The sequence below is a fragment of the Crassostrea angulata genome, chromosome 1 (assembly GCF_025612915.1).
Source record: "Crassostrea angulata isolate pt1a10 chromosome 1, ASM2561291v2, whole genome shotgun sequence".
NCBI lineage: Eukaryota > Metazoa > Mollusca > Bivalvia > Ostreida > Ostreidae > Magallana > Magallana angulata.
The window spans coordinates 52,297,891-52,323,005 of NC_069111.1; the positions used below are offsets into that span (position 1 = coordinate 52,297,891).

General features: G+C 34.3%; 1 protein-coding gene across 1 annotated transcript; it reads left to right on the plus strand.

Annotated features, from left to right (window-relative positions):
* Positions 1 to 23: 23 nt before the first annotated feature.
* On the plus strand, positions 24 to 6,137 carry LOC128185369 (estradiol 17-beta-dehydrogenase 11-like). Its single transcript, XM_052854980.1, has 6 exons — positions 24 to 280; positions 3,781 to 4,020; positions 4,134 to 4,240; positions 5,037 to 5,174; positions 5,346 to 5,462; positions 5,905 to 6,137. Exons 1-6 carry the CDS (start codon positions 53 to 55, stop codon positions 5,996 to 5,998), a joined length of 924 nt encoding a protein of 307 aa, XP_052710940.1. The 5' UTR covers positions 24 to 52; the 3' UTR covers positions 5,999 to 6,137.
* The last annotated feature ends 18,978 nt before the right edge of the window (positions 6,138 to 25,115 follow it).

Sequence of the window (25,115 nt, forward strand, 5' to 3'; positions counted from 1 at the left end):
TTGGGTATACTAAACACTCCTCCTATCACTGAAGAGTTCATAAACAGAAATCATGGGGCTGACAGGCATAATCAGTCACATCGCAAGGTTGTCTGTTTTATTAGTGCTCGCAATTTATTTTTACATTTTAGAGATCATCAAGGTCTTGTCTCCTCCCAAGAAGAAGGATGTCCGTAACGAGATCGTGCTAATCACGGGGGCGGGTCACGGTATAGGACGGGAGATCGCCCTGGAGTTCGGGAGACGGGGGGCACGGGTGGTGATATGGGACATCAACAAGGTACTCGCTAATCACAAAGTAACACATATCATGTTGAGGTGTGGATCTTTTGTTCTTAATTCACTTGCAATAAAAATTTATATAATTGATTCATTTAATTAATTTCATTAAGTTCATTTGTAACTAAATGAAAGTACTGTAGTGAAATTATGGTTTTTCCCTTCCCGTTTATTCGCAAGTTTGCATTAGCCTACTGTAATTTATGCAGAATATTTTAAGTTATTTTTGAATGAATGAACAATTTTATATACATGCACCATGGAACGTTTGTCCTCGAATTACATTTACTGTCACTGATTTTGGTTGTCCTATACGTACACGTGTATGTATTTTTGTAAATGTACATTTAAAAGTAGGCTGCATATTGAGAAAAACCCTAGCGTGCAAGACATCAATAAATTTAAATAATTTAGTTATTCAATCACTGAAGCATACGTTTATATACATGTATTTATCCTGTTTGTGAGACACTTTCACTCAAGATCTACTGCTGTATAACGCATGTTGCATTGCAGGGTTTTTTTCCTTCCATGATTAAGTTGTAATAGCTAAACCTTTTATTGATTAACGTGTACAGTGATGCCAAGAGTGACATAAGTGTTAAGATAGGGACGTCTTCCGATGAGTATCAGTCTTCTGATGAGTATTTCACAGTGGAGAGAGAGAGAGAGAGAGAGAGAGAGAGAGAGAGAGAGAGAGAGAGAGAGAGAGAGAGAGAGAGAATTTTGTCCTTATTTAATACTACTGTTTAGTTGAGTAAAAGATAGCATCGTGCAGTAAACTTGAATATCGTTCAGCTGAACATGTATAATTATAAAATAGCTAAAATGCCCTTCACCCTTTAGCCCAGCCGCTATCCTTTAACAAACAATCCTCTGCATATCGTGCGACTACATGCAGATCCAGTCAAGGTAATCTTGACAAGATTTGGCGTGTCTACGCAACTGTCAGATCGATTTACGGGCCAAATCCCAAAAACTCACAAATTAAATTTACTATGAAATTTCGGAAATTCTAGCCCAATCTCGCCGCTTTGCTTTGTCATTTGGATATATACGTGTACGAGGGTATATAGCTAGAAAGAATAATCTTACCGTGACCAGGCTAGCTACGCTCAGGTCACACCGGGTCCGTAGGACATCTGTCATTTTAACGATAGAACATTCTATCTAGTTTTCAGTGTACGAGGGTATTCCGCATGCAAGGCCAAGTTTTGTCACTCACTTGGTCTTTCTTGTACCGACAAATTACCGTGAATTTTCATGAATTCTATAACTCAATTTGTAATCTTCGAGTTTCGGTTGTTGTAAACCGTGAATATTAAATAAAAATGTGTTTTATGTAAAACACACAGTTTTTACCAACAGTGTTTTATATAATCAGGGTAAAGCATACATTTTTATTTATCTTATGTTAAACGAATAGAGAGGAAAGACCAACCCCCCCCCCCCACCCCCTCCCCCCCCCCCCCCCCCCCCAATTGTGTTGTGAGAGAAAACCGGGTAATATCTGATTACACTGTTCACGTGTTTCTTGTAAATCGTGCAATGTTTACATAAACTTGATTTTTTAGTTTTTTGTGTGAACGTTCGTGTAAGTATTGTTTACTCGAACTTTTAATGTTCATCGAAACTGTTTAGTAATTCAGTAATATTCCAATGAAGTATTTCTTTTAACATTTAAAATCACAATGTTTGGCATTGTTTGCACCATACCAAGTTCATGTAAATGTGTGATGTTTTCTCGTGCAATCCGTAAGTATTCCGTGCAAACCGTGCAGTCTTTCCCTTCAGTTGAATTCTTTGTGTTTGTTGTCAATATATCTTTGTTTATCAAAGATGTATATAGCATACCGTGAAACCTTGCAACATTTGAAAGCACTATTTACCGTGTCATGTAAACTAGTCTATGCAATGATTTGTAAAAAAGTAAAAACGTACCAGCGTTTTATATCATCCATAAAGTGTTACTCCCAAAATTCGTTTAAACCCCTGTCACACTGGAGCTGCGTCCTCACGGCGATCCCGCTGCGTCCTTACATAATGTAAAACGCCAAGGTAAACGCAGTAGAGTCTCCTACAGCGCCGTAACAACGGCATCTTCGTCCGTCGCGGTGGGATCGCCTTGAATATTGAAGAACGCCATGCGACGGCGCGCACTTTGAACATGCACAATGTACGCGCCGTGGCTCGGCGTTCTGAAATACACGCCTTAGAAGCGTAGTGAGATCGCCATGACAGCGCCGTAAGATCTCCAACAGCGCCACGAGAGCTCCGTCGGCGCGCTCAAGGAACGCAGCTAATCGCAGTGTAGACGCAGTGATAAGTGAATTGCGCTTGCACGGAGACCTCACGGAGTCCTTTGGGATCTCACTGCGTCTCTATCGCGCGCTCACTGCGCACCCACAACGTTTGAACAAGTTGTTTTCCATTTGGCTGCGTTCACACAACGACCCCAAAGAGCTGTTGCTGCGTTCATCGCGCTCTCGTGACGTTTCTTCTGCGTTCACACCGCGCTCCTACGGCGTTTCTAGTGCGTTGTCATCAAGACCACGAAAACTCGAAAAATGGCTGTTGAACAATAGCAAGCGATGTAATAATTATCAAACTGGATGTAGATGACTATATAAAAAGTAGCATTTGTTAATATTCCAAGACCTATCAATGGACGTAGATGGAATTCATGCCATTTGGTTCTGTTGTTTTCAAATTTTTCTATGTTTTTTAACAACTAATAACGGATCTTTTTTGTAGACCTGACTACTAAGAGTTTAATCCCAGTCCTTCGCAAATTGTTTAGAATTAACTATGTTTCAATTACAACGTACCTTTTCATAAAATCAAAACAATTTTTTAATCATTTGTTTACTAGATGTAAATTCTTGTTTATTTCCCATACAATTGTACAAATTAATATTAAACAACCAAGAAGAAAAGAACTTCTTGTGCACGCAGTCAGCGCGCAGAGCACGCCGTGGACGCGCGGTAAAATCTCCTAGCACGTCATGAGCGCTCGGCGGAGACTCAGCGAGAGCGCAGTTAATCGCCAAGTAGAACTCCGTGGAAACGCAGTTACACGCCGTGGGAGCTCCGTAAGAACGCCTCGGTCGCCGTCAGGACGCCGTGGCGACTCCGCTTGTAAAATTTTCAAATAAAACTGTACATTTTTTCTGAATTTTCCTTGCGATCCTACGGCGATTCCATGAATTTAACAACGCCGTGAACACGCCTAGGGGACGCAACTTGGTGTGACAGGGCCTTTAGCGTTTCATATATACGACTTGAAATCGTCTAAGGATGCGTTTGATGACCGACATATTTCAGACTTAAAAATTCATTTAAATCTTTTATTTTGAAATAAAAAAAATACAACGCACACCATCGGGTGATCACGTCATTTACTCATTATGACGTGATAACCCGTTGGTATCGGACGATAGTTTAGAGTCTATCTTTGAGTTTCGGAATCTTAGTGTTTATCTAATTAACAATCTTCTTAAGGTAACAAATGATGCCACTGCTGAGGAAATCAAGCGGAACGGCGGGACTGCTTACAGTTACGTATGTGATCTGACGAAGACGGACGAGATCCGCTCAGTTGCCGACAAAGTCCGGAGAGAGATCGGAGATCCCTACATCCTGGTCAACAACGCTGGCATACTGACCGGGGGAGAGCTCCTCAAAGTCAAAGAGGCGCACATCCGACGCACGTTTGAAATCAACACCCTCTCCCACTTTTGGGTATGGTTATCTAAACTCGTTGGTGTAGATATAAGTTAACATTAAGGTTAGTTTTCCTTTCACTTTCTTTCATGTATTCCTTAATTTGATCGTTTTGATTGATTATTACTTAGACTTGTCAGGAGTTCATGCCTGCCATGATGGAAGACAACAGAGGGCACATTGTGACAATGGCGTCCATGTCTGCTAAGTCGGGCACGGCATTCCTGGTGGATTACAGGTGAGTGATGGAATGTTACAGATGCTGGACCACACAACCCAAATTAATTCTCATTCTATATGCATTAAGAATGTATAATTACTGTGACTACCGTATAATAGGAATACACTGGCGATGTATAATTTATTACCTACACATAAGCTGCCATATAATTTAAATATAGGTGAAGACAAGGTTATCTTTAAAAAAAAGCAGAGATAAAAAGCTATCTTAATAACAGAGAAAAAATACAGGCACGTACAGTAGCAAAGGTGGGATGGGGTGTTCCTGCTCCATCATGAAAGTGTGCAAAAGCAGGATTTCTAACTGATAAAAGGGATTTTCTATAACTACCCAAACTTGCAGACAGCTCGATTTTTTAAGCCAGATCTGTCTACATGTATAATGCCCTTGTTATGCTATATCCTCACAAATTGTTATTGTAACAGTATTTGAAAATAAAAATTTGGTGTTATAAGTACTTTTAAAAAGACAATACAGTGAATACACTGAACTGAACTTTTCATCCAAGATTTACAGCACTCTGTCCTAGAATGTAGTGGAACTATCGTTTGAAATTTGTGTTACAAAATACTATAATGTTAAGTCTTAACAAAATACTACAATCTTATGTCTTATATATTTTGGGTCATTGTTTCAGGCTTATTCTAAATTTGAAATAAACGTTGTTGAAAACTGTTTTAAAAGTTCTGCTAAGGTGTAAGACACCTCATTCGCATTGTAAAGCCATGGTTTTGATTGCCTAGACTTTTGTGTATTTTGATGTGAATTCTAATGGTTTTTCTTTTTTGTGCAGTTCTTCCAAGTACGCTGCCTTTGGATTCACCGAAGCGCTAAATGAAGAACTGAGAACTCTGGGAAAAGATGGCATCCACACTACCACAGTTTGTCCAATGTTTGTAGACACGGGTCTTGTGAAACAGCCAAAAGACAAGTAAGAGTTGGATGCTAAGATTGAAGAAAAATACACAAGTGAACGCACGGAAATAAGTGCATCATAATTTTATATCAATGTTTTAAACACGCCAGACTAGTCTACATGCAAAATGCTAAAATACCGATATAGTAACATAACTGATTTTGAGAATTGTTTATATTTCAACAGAGTAGGGAATATACTTAAACCAAAAGAAGTTGCCTTAGCAACGGTAGAGGGGACGCTAACCAACGAAGAAATAGTCTATGTACCGAGAAGAATGAAATTCCAGATGGCAATATCGGCGTAAGTAATGAGTTACGCTTGTCCACATTCTAATTAAGCAACCATTTGCCAGGTATTCAATAGCTGATGTAGTATACCCATTAAGATTATCAAAATTTCATAATTTTGATGTTTTAAAATGATTCTATTGAAAGTAAGACGCTATGAAAATTATGTTTCTCACATACAATGTCAAATAAAGTATTGATTCTAACTTGATAACGTGTTACAACCTGTACAGTACTTCAACTCTTTACATAGTAACAAGAAAAAAAATAGGAATTCCGTATGTAAATGTAGCCTTATGTGCAAATGTATAATTTATGTGGAATTTGTACATGTATCTATAGTTCCTGATTTGTAAGAAAAGAAGTCAAGATGTGTTAAGTGACCATCGATACTCTGTTTGATCAGGTGTTTTTGATACGTAACCAACATCATTCTGTTTGATCCATTGTTGTAGTTTCTTTCCCCACGACATGGTCAAGTACACTAAGAAGCTGTCTGGGGCCGGGATCGAGCCTCAGTACGACCCCTCCACCTATAAGACGGACTAAATGGCCCTCCATCAGGCGGTCAAGGAACCGAACATGTTATTATTGGTCCAGTGGAAGGGACCGGGTGAACTCTCTTGGTGCTCAATCTTTTTCTTTAAAGTAGAAATTTAGTCTGTGATAATAAATGTCGTAACACACATTACCCTGTCTTTGGTTGTGATTTAAGTATACGTAACTGTCCTTTGCATGTATTTATTTTCAATTCAATCTGTAAGGCACTGTTTACTTCAAACAATTGCGACTGTTTTCTATAATACACGTACAATGTACTTGTGCATTATAAAACGCGAGGCCACAGGAATCATTCAGGTGTTAACACAAGAAAGTTTTATTTGACTGCATTGAATCCTAGCGATATTGAGAACAAAGGAATTATCATTGACTTCTCTTTTTTCTACCATCAAACTGGGTATGCAGTTTTAATAAGATAATTGGATAGCCTTTTAGGAACTGTGAAATTTTAATTTACTCCGAAAAAAAAAACTTTCTATAGAAATCAATGGTTTTAAAAGTTTTATGATTGACCTTAATAATATTATTCAGCTTTATTTTGCATATTACAAAAAAAAGATAATCTTTGAACAATTCATACGGCGTAAAATGCAATGCTACCCAAGATTGGGTGGCATTAAAACACATCTGCAAGTTGTTTTAACTTTATATTATTGTGTCATTTTTAGACATTTAATGGTGTTTTGTAGTCGTTATCTATTGCTGCTGCCATTAAAAGTCGTATGCTATATTCTCATGTAAGATCCTCGCTGCGGTCTAGTAAATTATAATCAAAGTACTGAAGTACTGACGGGAGTTGATTTTATCGATTTTCATTTATTTTAAAATCAAATTATCTTGCATGGCAATTAGTTTCTAGTCTGTATTTGAATTACACAACTTTTTACACTTTTAGACTTTTCCGACAAGAATTTCGAGAAACCCCATATGAATCATGTTGTGTAATATTTAAAGATAGATTTCAAACTATGTATTAGAAATTGAAACAATTCTAAAAATCGTACCGATCCAAGCACTATTGATATCAAACTCTAGTCTCGTTCAATCAGACGCTCGGCTGTCTCCATTAATCTCCGACAAGCAAGAAAGCCTCTCTGCTTGTCGGATATTTACGGAGACAGCCGAGCGTCTGTTTGAACGAGACTTTATTAACTCTGGCGTAGGAACACATGAGACTACAAAAATATCTAAATTGTTCATATTATATAAAATCAACTCCCAAAAATTAGGATGATTCGATGTTTAACAGGGAACTACTTGGAAATTTGGAAGCGGTAAAGGTTGTTTGGCAAGATTCAAAGACTTATTGTGTTAAGATAATTAAAATCCATTTTGATAGGCATTTTGATAGCCAAGAGTAATGCACAGAAGACAATAAATATTAAAGTTAAGATTTTGTTTTGGAAATACTTAGACAATATGCAGGTATGGAAGGTGCCACATAATATCATCGATATAATTTAGAAAAAAAATTCTGAAAGAAGGTGTCTCTTCAACACACTCTGTGAAACTTTTTGATTCTAAAATGGTTTCCAGACAATTAACTGCGGTTGTCGTCTATTAAGAGGACTCGATGGTCGTTGCTATTTTTAAAGTGTAATGATCTGCTTTAGAAGATGAACTCTAAATAAATATATAGGAAAATACCAAAATTAAAAAGTCAAAATTTATGGATATTGTATTTAATTTATAATAGTTTATAGGTAAACAGATCATAACTTAAGGTAGATCTAATGGTTAATTCGGCGACCACCGACCCTCCATAGGCGCGAGTTTTCATGCGTGTCTTGGAAAAAATGAACTGTTATCTAAACTTAATTATAACGTGGTTCTTCAATCTTTATGATTGTATATGGTTTGATGCATTGATCAACGAAAATGTGTTATCTACCAGTATATTAAGTTTGAATTGAATTGATGCAAAAAATAAAGTTAGTTTATTTACTAAAGAGTGCATGAACGAGAAGGTAAATTCACACTTATGGTTATTTCTATTATAAAACTCCTTTATGTGTATAGAGATGAACAACGTTCATACTGCAAGTAGACTACAAGCCTTCTAGAGAAAAAAATGGATAAATTATTTAATATGATGTTAGTCCGCTTTGTATACCATATTCAGATGAAAAGCTTACGAATGAAGTTCGGTTAGTATTCAGGTGATGGAATGTTAAATAAAATTCACATCTTTTATGAAATCACAGAATGCGTTTTGAACTTTACCGCGGTTGGAGAGATTTACGATTTAACCCTCAAACCCTATAATTATAATAAATTATGTGCAATCAGTTACTAATTAACTTATTCCACAAATCGCTCCTACCATTTTTTAAGATGCAATTTGAATTATACATGCATAGAGGACCAAGCAAGATTTTTAATATGCGTATTTGTAATATCTATACTACTATATTAAAATAATAGATTCGAATTTTTGGGCTTTAATACCGAGAAATCGGAAGAGTCTGTCTTTTGTTTTATAAATATATTCTAAACATCATTGATACTTGAAGATTACCAATTTGTTTTTGTTTTTTTCTCAATCAAGCTTCGCTAATTAATAATCAACGAAAATTCCTCAAAAAATTCCGGAAATCATCTGAAATTTTTCATATATTCTGTTCATCAAAGGAAATACGTAAGGTAACTCTAACTCAGTGCATTTAATATCCCGAGAGTTCGAATGTCAACATAGTGAGTAAATATTCGAATCAAATTTTTGAAAGATATTTACAGCCTCAAAATGGTTTGTTATGAATAATTTAACTGCTATATTCAATGCAACTTCATTAATTTTCTCGAAAATCGTTTCGGAGCGATTCAGTAATTTTTTTTGCTACATTACGGGTATATGGGAGGCATTTTAACTGTGGCGATGGCCTGTCCCGAGACACAGTTTCATTTTTCTAGTGAAATTAATAGCATTATTGTTAGCCTAAAGCTTGGTTATGTAAATGTCAACACTACGGTGTGTTGATGTATCTATTTCGTAAATGTCCGATATTATATGCAATGTCAACCCGCACATTTAGATGATGCCTCATCTCGGTGAGCTTAGTAGTCTGTGCTTACCTATGTTTTTCTCTATTTGAAATGAAAACCGAGATTTGAACTAAGCTTGTCTCGTTTCAACTTTACTTAGGGTATGGAGCTCTACGCATTCATTTTTACTCCTCTTCTTTTGCATTTTACGAGTAAGTATGTCTTCGATCGGATAATGTGTTATTGGAAAGAATAATTTTATTTCATAACATCACCTTGAAAATGAAATAAATAAATTTATATTAACATTTCGGTCGTTGTTTTCGGTCAAACTCAGTCGAACACTCTGGATAGTCAGCAGTGACTTTGTCATGAATGGGTGCACCTCTTTGTCTAGTTCTTGTAAAAAGTCCGTGCTTACACGTATACATGCTTTCCTATTTACAAAATCACACCACAATGTCTCGACCAAAGGGAAGTCCTAATTTTACAAACGCAGAGATTATCATCTTAACAGAAGAAGTGGAGAAAAGAAAAGATGTATTCTCCAAACACAACTCAACTGTGACAAATCAGGCGAAAAAAACGGGAATGGGACCTAATTTGTACAAAAGTTAATTCGGTAAACAGCTCATTTTCACGTACAGCGGACGACCTCAAAAAGAAATGGAGTGTCCTGCGCAGTGACACCAAGAAAATTTTTTCATAAAAAAAAACGAGAAGAAAGAAAAACTGGTGGTAGTAAATTGCCGGTGTAACGTAGAATAATGACCCCCGTAGAATAATGACGGGGGGTCATTGTTCGACGTAGAATAATAACCCCCGGTCTTTATTTTACGTATAAAAATGACCCTTTTGCCTGAAGAATAAGTGTCATTTCATAAAAATGAGCAGTCTACATGAAGAAAAGTGACCCCTGAAGAATAATGATCCCCTTAAAGATTAAAGTTTTTTAGTATATTTTTTATTATTTGAGAAATAGTCTATACAATATTGTAATTTTAACTGTAGTTTACAGAAAGTAACAAAAATTATAACTCATATTCAAATAATAAAGTGAAAGAAGGGGTAATATATCTGAGAAAAAAATCCGTTATAACTAGATACTGACCTATTGTATATGGGGTATGGTTGTCATCTCAACGAGTTACATTTACACGTATATATATATCTCATTATAACGAGTGACAACATATTCACGAATAATACTTATATTGACGATTTTCCCCTACTACAAACTACTAGGTACATGTATGGAAGTGCATCACCAGAATTAATGATGAAACCAACATTATGAAAAGTTTACTCCATTGTTAGGCATTATAACCATGCTACAGCAGCCATTCAATAGGGAAAATCGTCGAAGTACTGAGAGTACTCGAACAGAAAATATCTTTTTTTCTTTATCATCGGCATACTTTAATTAACATCAAGATGATTAATACATCAATAGTTTGTGGGAGCATTGACAACTTCGGAGGGAGTAAAGATCGTGTGGTCAAGATCAAGGGAGATATAAATCAATACAATATCAATGTGAAGAGTTAAAAAAAAAAAGAAGAAGACAAAGTTCTAGTGAGCTAAATGGACACAATTAGGTATAATAGAAGCCCTCAGACCCTTGTTATTAATATTAAGAAACTTCCTCTACTTAACGTGTGTTTCTAAGTTCGTGTGATCAAAATCAAGGGGGATATAAACCTTCAAAATGAGCCCTTAATCCCTTATCAACGCTTTTAGGAATAACTACTTATTATATTCGATCAGTGTTTATTATCTATTTAAGGTGGCTTTATACACCACTTTTTGATGACGCAGTACGCAAATAAGTAAATCTGGAAGCATGCAATTCCGGTACTGGCTGATTTAAACTGAGACAACTTGTATGGGGACCGCTCTTTTGAAAAAAATTGTTAAATGAATAGATTTAATTCAATTGGAAAATTCATAACTTACAAGTAATGTGGTATGTGACACCTTCACTTTGTGCTGTATTATTTATCGAAATAAACAATAAAATCAGGTATAGTTTTTTAAATAGTTTCTTTCCCATCACTGACATCTTACAGCGTAGCGCAGTGTGTTAGTTGGTTCACAACAAACCTGTAGGTCATAAGTTCGAATCCCGTTGAGGACTAAAATTGTTTAACTTTCCAAAATTTTATAAAACGTTTTTTTTAGTTAAATTCTGTGATAGAAAATTCTAAACCGGTGAAAGTATTTCAATTATAATATACTTTAATCCACATTAATATCGACAGATGTTACTTACCACCTTAAAGGGATGGGAGGGTGGCTTTGAATTTCTCTCAGGTTGGGATACATAAATCCTATTAGTTAATTTTCCCCTTTATCTTTTTGACTTACTTTTGCATTAAAGCGAACTTATATAGGCCTAAAATGAAATATGTATGTAATTATTATTCCAACATGATATTTAGGAAATTTTCTTCAACTCAGAAATGAAATGTCCCCAAGGTGTTTGGGCCTTGGGATTTCATCTTCGCTAGCCAAGTGTCCGATTCATGAGAAAAACGAATCGGACACTTGGCTAGCGAAGATGTGGGATTTAGGAACGATAACTCTTACCTGCCAATAAAATTAAAAATATATTTTGTGTTTATTTCCAAAGATTTTCATTCAATTTTTTTTATGTCACATTTATCAAATTACATTTTCTTATAACATCAAGCAGCTTTTTCATATGATTTGTCAACAGAGTAAGAAAATATGAAAAATTATGTTTTTGGGGAAATACTAAAAAAATTGCAATAATAACATTTTTGAATGTTAAGAAGTGTTATATTTTTAAGGTGTCCGAAAGTAATATCCATAATAGGACCAATAAAAATCTCTCAATTTGTTAACAGTTAATTTTTTAAAAATTATTTTAGAAAAACACAAAAAACATTTAAAAATTCTTTAAAAATACCTATCGTATCCCTATCATCATTTTAATATTTGATAAGTATATGTTTTTTGGTCTTCTATTGAAAATTGGAATAAACTGTGGGTGTATAGAGCCACCTTAAGATTTACTATAGTCAGGTACTCTTCACTTATTCGCTCTAAAAAAGTATATTCATGATCACAAATACAACATTACAACACATATTTAGAATATCGATGTATATTAATAAATCTTCCTTGAATTGTAAGAAATAAAGCATTCATAGTTCAGATATACATTTATTGCTGTGAAGTGATTGTGGCATTGGAAATAATTCCAAGCTGACAAAGTTTTATGCTGTGTTTCTCTTGCTCCAACTGCAATCTTGTTTGTTCGATAACGAGCCTTTGTTCTTCAATATGCAGCCTTTTCTTTTCAGCTTCCAGCCTATTCTTCTCTATCTCTAATCTCTCTTTTTCAACTTCAATCAGTTCTAGTGATGGCGTTTTGTCAATCTTACGTTTCTTTGCTGATAAAAAGATAAGGAATCATTAATATAGTATATGCAAGCAATTAGAAAATTGCTATTGAACGTATGTGATTGATTATCACAAAAGCATGCATATAAAATATATTTTACAGCTTATGAAGGTTGATGTAGGTTTGATTGAACCTGATGTTTGTGTATCGTTCAGAGAAGATAGTGCTGATAATTCCAGTAACTCCTCAGCTGCTGGAGCTTCTGTTATGATGAGCCCACCTCTTGCTTACATATCATCGGATTCAACTCGAAATAAAGCACATAGGGATATAGATTCAGAAAAGCACACACACACACACACACACACACACACACACACACACACACACACACACACACACACACACACACACACACACACACACACACATGAAAAAAAATTCACAACACCGAAATAAACACAACTAGTTTCATTTTCAGGAGATGATTTATAACGAAACTAGTTGAGTTTATTTCGGTGTTGTGATTTTTTTTCATATAATATTACGTGTGTGGATTTACACACTTTATTCATATTTGGGGCCCGAGATTTTCAGGGTCATCTACTAGTCATATTACACTGCTACTTTGAAAATATGGTGATGGAGTTTTCTCTACTTTTTGAGATTCGGGCTTATTTGCAATTGAAAAGTGAACTGCGTTCTAGAACGCAGTTTGTAATTCAAAATTTAGAATTCATATTTGGGGCCTGAAATTTTAAGGGTCATTTACTGGTAGTATACCATTGCCATTCTAAAAATTAGTGAAGTGGTCATCTCTACTTTTAAGATTCTGGTTATTTGCCGTGAAAATTTGGTGAAATGGTTTTCTCTATTTTTTGAGATTTTGGCTTTTTCGCAATTCAAAATTTATAATTCATATTTGGGGCCCGAAATTTTAAGGGTCATCTACTGGTTGTATACCATTACCATTCTAAAAATTAGTGAAGTGGTCATCTCTTCTTTTAAGATTCTGGTTTATTGGCCATTTCAAAATGAAGTGCGTTCTAGAACACAGTTCGCAATTCAAAACTTCGAATTTTTGGTCTGAAATTTTCAGGGTCATCTTTTGGCAGTACACTATTACCACCTTGAAGATATGGTGAAGTGGTCATCTCTCTTTTTAAGATTCTGGTTTATTTGCAATTGAAAAGTGAACTGCGTTCTAGAATCTCGCAATTCAAAATTCATATTTGGAGCCTGAAATTTTTTGGATCATCTACTAGTGGTATACCGTTACCACTCTGAATATATGGTGAAATGGTCAACTCTAGTTTAAAGCATTCGGGTGTTTCGCAATTGAAAAGTGAACTGCGTTCTGGAACGCAGTTCGCAATTCAATATTTAGAATTCATATCTGGGGCCTTTCAGGGGCGTCTACTAGTCGCATACCATTACCAGCTTGAAAATATGCTGAAGTGCTTATCTCTGCGTTTTAGATTCGTGCTTATTTGGAATTGAAAAGTGAACTGCATTCTGGAACGCAGTTTGCAATTCAAAATTTAGAATTCATATTTTGGGCTTTAAATTTTCAGGGTATACTATTACCACCCTGAAAATATGGCGAAGTGGTCATCTCTACTTTTGAGATTCGGGTTTGAAAAGTGAACTGCGTTCGAGAACGCTGTTCGCAATTCAAAATTTAGAATTCATGTTTGAAGCCTAAATTTTCTAGGGGCATCTCATGACTACCATTACCATTATGAAAATATGTTGAAATGGTCATCTCTAGTTATTGAGATTCGGGTCTCCATTTTTAAAACATAATAATGGGGTTTTAAACATTGGGCTTGAAATCATCGATGTTTTTTTAACAATTATTTTTTTCGGAGGGTTCACATCAAAACATGACTTAGGGAATATAATTCCCAATTTCTCTTTCGTGTTTTTGCGGGTATTGGCTCGCTCTAGGGACTAATAAAATGAGATGAAAAACATTATGTTGGGTGTAAGACTTTTCCATTTTATAAAACTGACGAGATCACTTGATTTTTTTTTTACGTCAGTAGTTTAACAGTAGCACAATTACTCAAATTATAAATAAATATCTGATTTTAGATTTAATAGGGTTTGAAATATTCAATATTAGCGTAGGTGTATTTTCAGTAAGGTCCACAGTTTATAAACTTTCAGGGTCAAGGGGAGCCCCCCTCGATGTTTTCTAACCCGATGTTCAAAATCCCAAAATAATAAATAGTTGATTTATAAGTGGCTCATATCTCAAAAACTAGAGATGACCACTACACCATATATGTATGGTGGAAGTGGTAAGCCACTATTAAATGACCCTGAAAATTTCATACTCCAAATATGAATTCTAAATTTTGAACAGCAAACTGTGTTCTAGTACTTAATGGTCATATATTAGGTTAATAGACTTGGGCCTCACTCGTTAAACACTTTTCGCAATTGAAAAGTGAACTGCGTTCTATTACCCTTGACCCTGAAAGTTTTAAAACTACAGGATCTTACTGAAAATACACCTACGCTAATATTGAATATTTCCAACTATATAGAATATAAAAAAATTATATAATTCGAGTAATTGTGCTACTGTAAAGGGTGGTATTTACTTTGGGTTCAATTTGTCAAATTTTGATTGTTATAAAGATCAATGTTATGAAGAATATTTGTTCTATATACGAAAATGAAATAAATTATTCTTGACATAACATTCAATATATTTTTTCTAAATTATGGAATTAGGCTCAAACACAAATGGATTTAAAGCAAAGGAGAGGAAATTTTGACCAAATTTTGTAGATTTTGATTTCTGCTTAAACATTTTTGACAGTACTTTACAATTGAACGTTAAGCTTTTATATTTAAGTCATTGTAATCTTGCATGTATTTTGTTGGTATTATCTCACTTAGTCATTAAGATAACCACATGACACGCAATGCAAAAATATATTGAAGAATGCTTAATAATGATAAAAGACATTGGATCTCAACATTTTTATCATTGACCTAATGTTAATTTTATACCCGCAAAATAATATCAGTATAGGTAGTTTAATTCAATGAATGTTTTTGAATTTTTGTTTAATTGAATCAAAAATGGGAATGGATTTGAAAACTAATAGAGGAAGTTCGAGCTGGAATATTAAAAAAAATATTGGTTAAAAATTAATATTAATAATAAATAGCTTGAAATTACTTGATTGCATTTGGTAATACTATTTTTAAGGGTTGTCACTGAAGGTTTTTTGCTGTTACTTTTGACTTTTAACAATTAAAATACTTTATCTACCTTGCTCGGTCCACCCAACTGAATTTGGGAACGATTTATGGTGAGAGTAAACCTGCGATAGACTGGTGTCTCATCCAGGGGTGAGGGGCAATGACTGTCATCCACTTGCACCACGGATGCTTAGTACAAGTACCTATCTTTGGCGACTTTATGGCTCGGAGTGAACTTTCATGCGGCGTCGACTAGAATTTTTCAAAAGAGTATTCTTTTTTGAACGAGACATCATTAATGAAAAAGTTTTACTCTTACGCAATTATTAAAAACTTTATCATATCTTAAATTTTTCAATAAATTTAACAGATTAAACACATTTGAAATTTTACATACATGTGTTTAACGTTTTTAACTGACGTTGATCAATTTAGCATGTAAATCGACTGTAATGTAACTGATACTAGAAATTCTACAATTCTACAAATTTATACAATAGATATGCGAATAAAACATTTCCAGCAAACATAGAAAAAACGGAAGAATTGAGTGTAAACAGACGCGGAAGCAGAAATATTTCAAAAGAGTAGAGAGTGGTGATGGGAAATTTGGATGTACGAAGTACATGTACTCTTGCAGGGTTTTTCAGAGGGAGGGGGATTTGGGGCTGCATAGAAACTCCAGCTTGTTTAGGAGGTCCAGGCAGCTAAGCATTCAGGGGCTCCTAATTCTTTTTTAGATTTGAATAAGTATAAACGAAACCATGAGATACGCATCTGCATTAGTGTTCCCGTACCTCTTGTTTAAAACCGACATTACAACCAAAAGATGCACAAATATATTTACAGCAAACCCCTGTTGATGTAAAATGTATATAAATGTTATTAAGAAAGGACTATATATGGTTTGAGCCTAAAATGGCCCCCTTAAATGAACATTGTCATTTTACTGTAATTCTTTGTTTTACTTGTACAAATACACATTTGAAGTTTTTTCATAATTTTCATTTTGATTTTAGTGCCCACAATTTAAAAATATGACATTATAAAGTTTAGCTTTTCCCGCCATTTTCTCATTTCTCGCATAAAACGACTTGTTTTGAAGCAGTTTTTCTTTGAGGAAACATTGAGCGACTGCTTGAACAAACAAAATACTTTCACCAAAAATGTATCTCTCCAATACTTATTAGTGACAAAAAGTTCGTTCTTGTTCAAAGAGTCGCTCTATATTTCCCATTCGAAAAAAGATAAGAAAAATGTCAATTTTTGACTGATTTTGATTGAATTATAAAAATAGCATCACTTTTGACGTCATATACTACCAGTGAGTGCATATAAATCAAATAAATAGGTGAAAAACATATTTTATATCAACTCTTTTATAAATTAACACAACAAATTAATGTACCTGAATCATTTTAAAAATAGCGAATTATGGGGACCGAATTTGACTAATATCATGATCATATATAGTTCTTTCTTACATGTCTGGTTGATTTTCGTTTCCCTTTCCCTCCCTTTCTTTTGTTTATTTTTTGAGGGATGGAGTTTTCAAATGAACGGGGGAGGGGTGGGAGATGTAGCATCCCCTTCAAAATCCACAACTCTAAAAACCATTTAAATATGAAATAAATACAATACGATAAACCAAGAATGTTTATCATACCATCTGAGGATAACACGAAACAACCCCCCCCCCCCACAACAACTGACGTAAAAAATTTAAAATGATCTCGTCAGTTTTACAAAATGGTCTAACACCCAACATAATGTTTTTCATCTCATTTTATATATCAGTCCCTAAAGCGAGCCAATACCCGCAAAAACACAAAAAAAAAATTGGGAATTCTATTCTCACAGACTTGTATGACGTGAACCCTCCGCAAAAAATTGTTAAGAAAACATCGATGATTCAAACCCCAATGTTTAAATCCCCATTATAATGAATAGTGGTCTAGAAATGGAGACCCGAATCTCAAAAACTATAGATGACCACTTCACTATATTTTCATCGTGGTAATAGTATACCGCCAGTAGATGACCTTGAAAATTTCAGGCCTAAAATTTGAATTAAATTTTTTAAACTGCAAACAGCTTTCTTTCCAGAACGCAATTCACTTTTCAATTGCAAATAAGTCCGAATCTCAAAAAGTAGAGATGACCTTTTCACCATATTTACATGGTGGTAATGGTTTATCACTAGTAGATGACCCTGAAAATTCAGTCACCAAGTAATATTCTATATTTTGAATTGCGAACTGCGTTCTATAACGCAGTTCACTTTTCCATTGCGAATAGTGTTTAACGAGTGAGGCCCAAGTCTATAAACCTAATATATGACCATTACCATATTTTCACAGTGGTAATCGTATACCACCAGTAGATGACCCTGAAAATTTCAGGCCCCAAATATGAATTCTAAATTTTGAATTGCGAACTGCGTTCTAGAACACAGTTCACTTTTCAATTGCAAATAGTGATTGACGAGTGGAGCCCAAGTCTATAAACCTTATATATGTCCATTACCATATTTTCACAGTGGTAGTGGTATACCATTAGTAGATGACCCTGAAAATTTCAGGTCCTAAAAATAAATTCTAAATTTTGAATTGCGAACTGCATTCTAGAACGCAGTTCACTTTTCAATTGCAAATAGTGTTTAACGAGTGAGGCCCAAGTCTATAAACCTAATATATGACTATTACCATATTTTCACAGTGGTAATTGTATACCACCAGTAGATGACCCTGAAAATTTCAGGATTCAAATATGAATTCTAAATTTTGAATTGCGAACTGCCTTCTAGAATTCAGGTCACTTTTCAATTGCGATAGTGTTTAACGGGTGAGGCCCAAGTCTATAAACCTAATATATGACCATTACCATATTTTCACAGTGTTAATTGTATACCACCAGTAGATGACCCTGAAACTTTCAGACCCCAAATATGAATTCTAAATTTTGAATAGCGAACTGCGTTTTAAAACGCAGTTCACTTTTCAATTGCGAATAGTGTTTAACGGGTGAGGCCCAAGTCTATAAACCTAATATATGACCATTACCATATTTTCACAGTGGTAATGGTATACAACCTGTAGATGACCCTGAAAATTTCAGGCCCTAAATATGAATTCTAAATATTGAATAGCGAACTGCGTTCCAAAAACCGATTGCCACTTGGTAAGATTTGTGCAAGTCCAATTCATTATTTAAATGATATTAACATGTTAATGGAAAAAAGAGAAGAAAAGCTTTGAGAGTGAGCTTTGATCAATCATATAGGGCGGAATGTACTTGTATTGGAGAACATGTTAGTGGGAATGAAATATATGCTGTTTTAAAGATCGAACTCCTGCTTTAGTTACGTAATCCATATATAAGTAGCTTATAACGCCGTGAACAACATTAACTTACTCAAATTTGTGAACAAGCATGGAACTGTTTCCATGGATTCTGCTGTTGTCGCCATTGTTTCAAGGTAAGATTTGTTTTTATCCTTTATTTCTCAGAGTTCATAAAAGTGTGCACATATTTATGGTTATGGTTCTTAAGTTATATATACTGGATTTAATAAATGTTTCAAAAAGAAAGAAAAGGAATGTTTGCAGTTTTTATTCATCATGGTAGAAAAAAGTTTTCTGTAATTAATAACTTATCTTAAACGCATTTAAAAGTATTGAGTGTAATTTTCAATTATTTTCCAAAACAATTGTTAAAACGCCCCTATCTGATATATTTGTCACAAGATATTGATTTACAAGCTTCTTCAGTTACTTTTAATTTCAATTTATTCTCTCAAACCCTTAGCATAAAATGGTACATGAGGTAAAGTTATAACACATTTGCGTTAAATTGTAACGCCAAGGATCTTATCAATTATATATAATATCATAATGAAGGGATATGGGAGAGTGGGTGAATTTTTTGAAGCATGACTGATGCATGTACAGAATGACGTCACGGGTTTGGCTAATAGCCCAAAATTTAAGGCCAATGGTAAGGCTAATACAAGGAGGCGCAGATTATTGTGGGAATAATAGTTGTGAAATACGTGCCTAGATTTATGAGTTGGTAATAAATAAAATGTTCATACGATGAAATCTAAACATAACTTCCCTTTAAATGGATTAGTTAAATCGTAATAATATTATAATGCAACATAGTCTTACATTTGTCAATCAGCAAACAATAGTACTAATACAAAAAGTGGTAGAAAAAGTGGATGTTTTTAAAAATGAAGTCGACGCAAAAGCGATGTCGGTGTGTTAGTAATGAGGTCACCTATTTGGAGACAATAGAAACAGTGAGAACTGAGATCATTTTGAGCTAAAGGACCTTTCAAAGATGTTATATTGACGTTTGTATTTAATCTATGCCTAGTTGTGAAAATGGAGGTCCATATATTTATTGATAGTGTTAACTTTTATTCATTTGTACATTTAATTTGGAAAAGTTCTCTATTTCCTTTCGATAATGTGTTTTCGTACGACTATGCTCTTTATAGCGAATACTTTTCTTATGCAAATACGCAAATCCAAGTAAACAAGAATTTCTTATAAATATGAATTAAAAATCCATTTCCATTTTATAACTTTAGTACGCACCTGACTTATTCTATTTCCAAAAACGCTTAATAAATAAAGGATTCCATTGATCTTACGTCGCAGGTTAAGGTCAAAACAAAGTTCTTTAAAATTTTTTGTTTATCCTAATGTTCTCTATAAAGCGGGCTCTTTAAGATTGTCGCCATCTAAATAATGTCTTGTTACACTCTTTTCTCTTAATAATAAAAGGCCTATTGGCCACAGCTTAGGTGACCAACAACTCTTGTATCTTTCGAAATTCTAAGAAATGAAACGATTCTAAAATATCGAAAACTCACAAAAAATCATTTCATTAAGGGTTGAAGGTTACAAAATTCACTAACATGCTCATTCTGTAATCAAAATATAGAATCATTAACACATTTATTTGTTGACGGTTTTCTTGTCAAATGGTAATATATTGTACTTCTGGAAGAATGGATAAGAAGCAAATTTAATTTTTGTAGGCAATCACATAAGCCCGAATCTCAAAAAGTAGAGGTGACCACTTCACCATATTTTCAGGGTGGTAATGGAATACTACCAGTAGATGACCCTGAAAATCTCAGGCCCCATATGAATTCTAAATTTTTAATTGCTAACTGCGTTCTAGAACGTAGTTCACTTTTCAATAGCTCTTTCTTTTATAAGATTTGATAAACAGACTATGTGTTGTAAATTCAACAAAAGAAATATATATGGACTAGAAAACAGTAAATCAATATATTTATGCTGATAAATATAACAAGCGGCCCATGGTCCACATCGCTCACATGAGCAACAATTGCTAAATATTTTGACTTTCTGATTATGCATGATTATGATATACCAAAAGTAGGTCACTCTAACCTTTATATGAATATGTTTGCATGGTAATATCATACAATTAAGCATTGTCTTATTTTAGGAACAGATTTATAAACATTTTTCCATAAACATTTGAATTATAGGAGGTCAGGGTTTTAACAATTTACACCTATATTTTGTGCGGATGTTTGCATAAGTTCTCAAAAAGATTTTAAATCATGTTTTTACTTATATCTATTTCTGTTGAACTTTGGACTTTTTCGGAATTTGGTTTATTGAATAATAAAAAATATATAATCTAAAGAGGTTTTTATGTAAATATTGGCATTACTTGTTGAAGTGGTTTTTGATAAGAAGAATTCTCAAGACAGATACTTTTTTCCCCACTGTTTTATGCTGTCTCATTGTCTCATTTTGAAATGGTTTAAATGATTTAGAAACCCTTTCCCATACGGATGCTTTGTAACAAGTTCAGTTAGATTTGGACCAGTGGTTCTAGAGAAGGAGTAAAAAGCGTGAATAATTTACAGACAGAGAGACGGATGGACGGTTTACAACAGATGATCAGAAACTATCAATGCCTCAGGTGAATTTAACCAAGGAGGTATATATAGTTTTTGTAACGATTAAAACATGACTTGTCCTGCGTTATTCGCAGCGTGTACCCCTGGAGATATGGGTATAAATATAACAACAATATGGAAACATTATTTATTTATGGTATTCCTATTATCAAGTAAAATCCAGTATGAAGATTTTTTTATTGTGTTAAGTTGCATGTCATTAGATATTGAATACTCTGATCGATAATGATCAGTTTAGTATTGATTCTACCAGACTCGGTATAATGTACTTAATGTTGTCGAAGCTCACGGGCTTTCCTGAACGTTGCTGGTAACATTAAGATGTCTTTGAGTCAGAAGTTCTGAAAGCATTGCTTTCAAAAAGAAACTGTTCTGAAAAATTGCAGCACTTTCTCGTTGAAGAAAGGTGCAAAACGATGAAAGCGTTCCGTTCAACAGGTAGTCCACAAGTGGTCAAACAAACAAAATCGCTGAAATCCACATTACACTCTGCCATTTGTTCCTGTAATTGGTAAAAGTGTCTTGATGTACTTTGTAGCGTATGTGTTCTAGGCTTTCCTCTCTCGTTTTGGGCATGAAGGTCTTAGATAGAAATTAGGGGTGTTGACTTCACATGGATTAGCGTATCTGATCTTGAACGGACACTTGATCTCCACAGTCCTATTCCACAACACATACAGTCAGTCACTGCATCTGGGCCGGACCCAAGAGTAGTATAATGTGTGTTTAGCGCCAGGCCAGTATTCTCATAGTACTATTTTAGAGCTACTTCCTCATTCATCTTTCTCACATTATCGCTGGTGTCTCGATGTTGGGCACATAGTGCATGATTTCTCTGATGAGGGTAACACTTGGGCTATGCATATTTGTATGACAAATGTCAAAGAATTTTAAGGCCGATAGTCTGCCTTCTCTGAACTTAAACCACTGAGTACAAGTACCCAAACTTTGCTCTGTGGTCAGTTTCTCAACATTGTGCGATTCCTTTTGACTGACCGTGATCGTTTTGATTGGAGTATACTTAAATCGCAAATAGATGCATCATAGTAACTATGGGAAAAGAGTGATATTGAACAGAACTATTCTCTGAGTTTACTCTTTTTCACACATAATACATTCGTGTGTTTGTAAATATCAGTTTCAAACGATTTATCTTAATTGCGTGGAATTAAAACAATAATAACTTGTTTGAAAGAAAATACTGATTACGATAATCTAAGCTACAGAGATGAAAAATGTCAATTCCATTGAATGTGTTAAATGATAATGATAAGATACATTTTGTCAAAACAACTATCTTAGCTCATGATAGTCACAGCTGATGGTATGTGCTTCTACGGGTGGTCTACGGGTGTTCTTTTAATGAAAATCTTGCGAGACAAACAAGTGCATCTTACGATTTCGGAAGGACGACGCTTCCGTAAGCACGCACGATGGCTATTGCACAATAATCACCACAGTTTCCTTGCGAGAACTGAAAACGTAAGCTGCACTTGCACCTCACACAATGAACCCGTGAGATGACCGTACGATTTGAATTGTACGAACGACGAAGGGAGATCTAAGTTGCCCCTTGATTTATACGACCGTTGACTGCAATTAAGTCGCATGTGCTTACCCTCAGCATTTCAATTGAACTTGCAGTAGACGTACGTTACACTCATGTTGTGCGTAAGTGTAATTGCTCGTTGTGAATTGAATATTGAAGTAGATATTGGAAGTGCTTGATCTGCAAGCGTGCTCAGATAAAGTCATGAACATTTTCTTAGTAAGAAGGGGAATAATGATCTGTACGCGCAGAACGATATTTTTAACTAATTAACAAGTTGAACCAATTACACAAAACACTCTAACACATCTTTCCGGAGGAAGTTTTTTCACGAGCATGGTAATTTGTTTGTAAACAGAGTACTTTCTCAATTTTGAAAATATTGATTACTATCTCATATGACCATTTTAATCTTTTTAAAAATATTTTCATAATTGTATCAAAATCAGAATATTAGAAAAGATTAAACATTTTTTGAGGAAGAAGGGAAATAATGATCGTTCCGTACTCACAGAACGATATTTTAAATAAGTTGGACCAACTACAAAAAAACTCATATGAAGAATGTAGAGAGGCAGTAAATATCATGAAAAAAGAAATATCAGGTGGTTTAGATGGCTTACCTAGTGAATTTTATCAATGTTTTTGGGACGTTATCGGTCATTTTTTCTGCAAAGGTCTTAAAGAAATATTTCAAAGAGGTGAAATTACATACTCTCAAAGACTTTCTGTGATATCTTTAATTTACAAAAAAGGCGAAAAAGATAGCTTAAAAAATTACCGACCAATTACTGTGGAATCATTTAATTTCGTGGAGGACAATTTTCGTGGATTGTTTAAATTTTACAGGTTCGTGGGGACGTAATTTTGAGTATTTTCTTAAACCTACAAAGAAATATGACTTTATAACCCTATTTATTAATTCGTGGAGGATGTTAATTCGTTAATGAATGAGAGGTACCCAAGAATTCTACGAAAATTGAGCCACCACGAAATCTAGTGATTCCACAGTAGTTTAACAAATAACGACTATAAAATCATTGCTTTCATTTTTGCGAAAAGATTACAAACGATATTAAGTAAATTAATTAGCGAACAACAAACTGCATACATTAAAGGATGGTTTATCGGAGAAAACGCTCGAATAATTTTAAATGTTTTTAATTCTGTGAAACAGAAAATCTTGATGGCATATTACTCTTCTAAGACTGTGAAAAAGCATTCGATTCAGTGGAGTAGAATTTCTTGTTTAAGTTCAAGAAAAATTTAATATCAGCAATAACTTCATAAATTGGGCAAATATACTTTATACCAATCCAATATTTAAGATGAAAAATAACAGTTGGCTGTCAAAAACATGCACAACGACTCGCGGAATTAGACAGGGTTGTGCACTTTCTGCCTTGCTATATCTTATTGTTGCTGAAATTCTAGCTATTAGGATAAACGGTAATCAGAACATAAAAGGAATAACAATAAACAACAATGAAATAAAAAAAAAACATTCAACATGCAGATGATCTAAGTATAGCCCTAAAAGATAAAATGTCAATGAAACATGCTTAAGAAGTGCTAAACGAATATTGTAAACACGCTGGATCTATAATAAACATAAACAAAACAGAACGTATTCTTTTAGGAACTCTAAAAAATATATGATGAGCTCTATGGTATTAAAACTACAACCAAAGCAGTAAGATGTCTGGGAATCTTCATTGGTCACGATAAAGTAGAATGTTATAATAAGAACTGGATGAAAATTTATCATGATGTTGAAAAGCTTTATGAATCTTGGAAAAGAGAAAAATTAAATCATGCATAGTTAACACACTTGCTTTATCTAAACTCACATACGTTCCTTCAATACTTAATTTTCCTGAAAATGAATTAATAAAAAAAATTCAACGCTTAATCAATAACTTAATTTTGGATAAAACCGAAAGAATTAAACGCAATACTTTAATAGGTAGTGTATTAAACGGTGGGTTGGCAGTTAATGATATTGAAT

Excerpts from the sequence above, each read along its gene's own strand:
- LOC128185369 (XM_052854980.1), top strand. The coding sequence starts at position 53 with ATGGGGCTGACAGGCATAATCAGTCACATCGCAAGGTTGTCTGTTTTA. Across the intron at positions 5,175-5,345 it reads GTGAAACAGCCAAAAGACAA|AGTAGGGAATATACTTAAAC; the intron begins GTAAGAGTTGGA and ends ATATTTCAACAG. Across the intron at positions 5,463-5,904 it reads TTCCAGATGGCAATATCGGC|TTTCTTTCCCCACGACATGG; the intron begins GTAAGTAATGAG and ends CCATTGTTGTAG.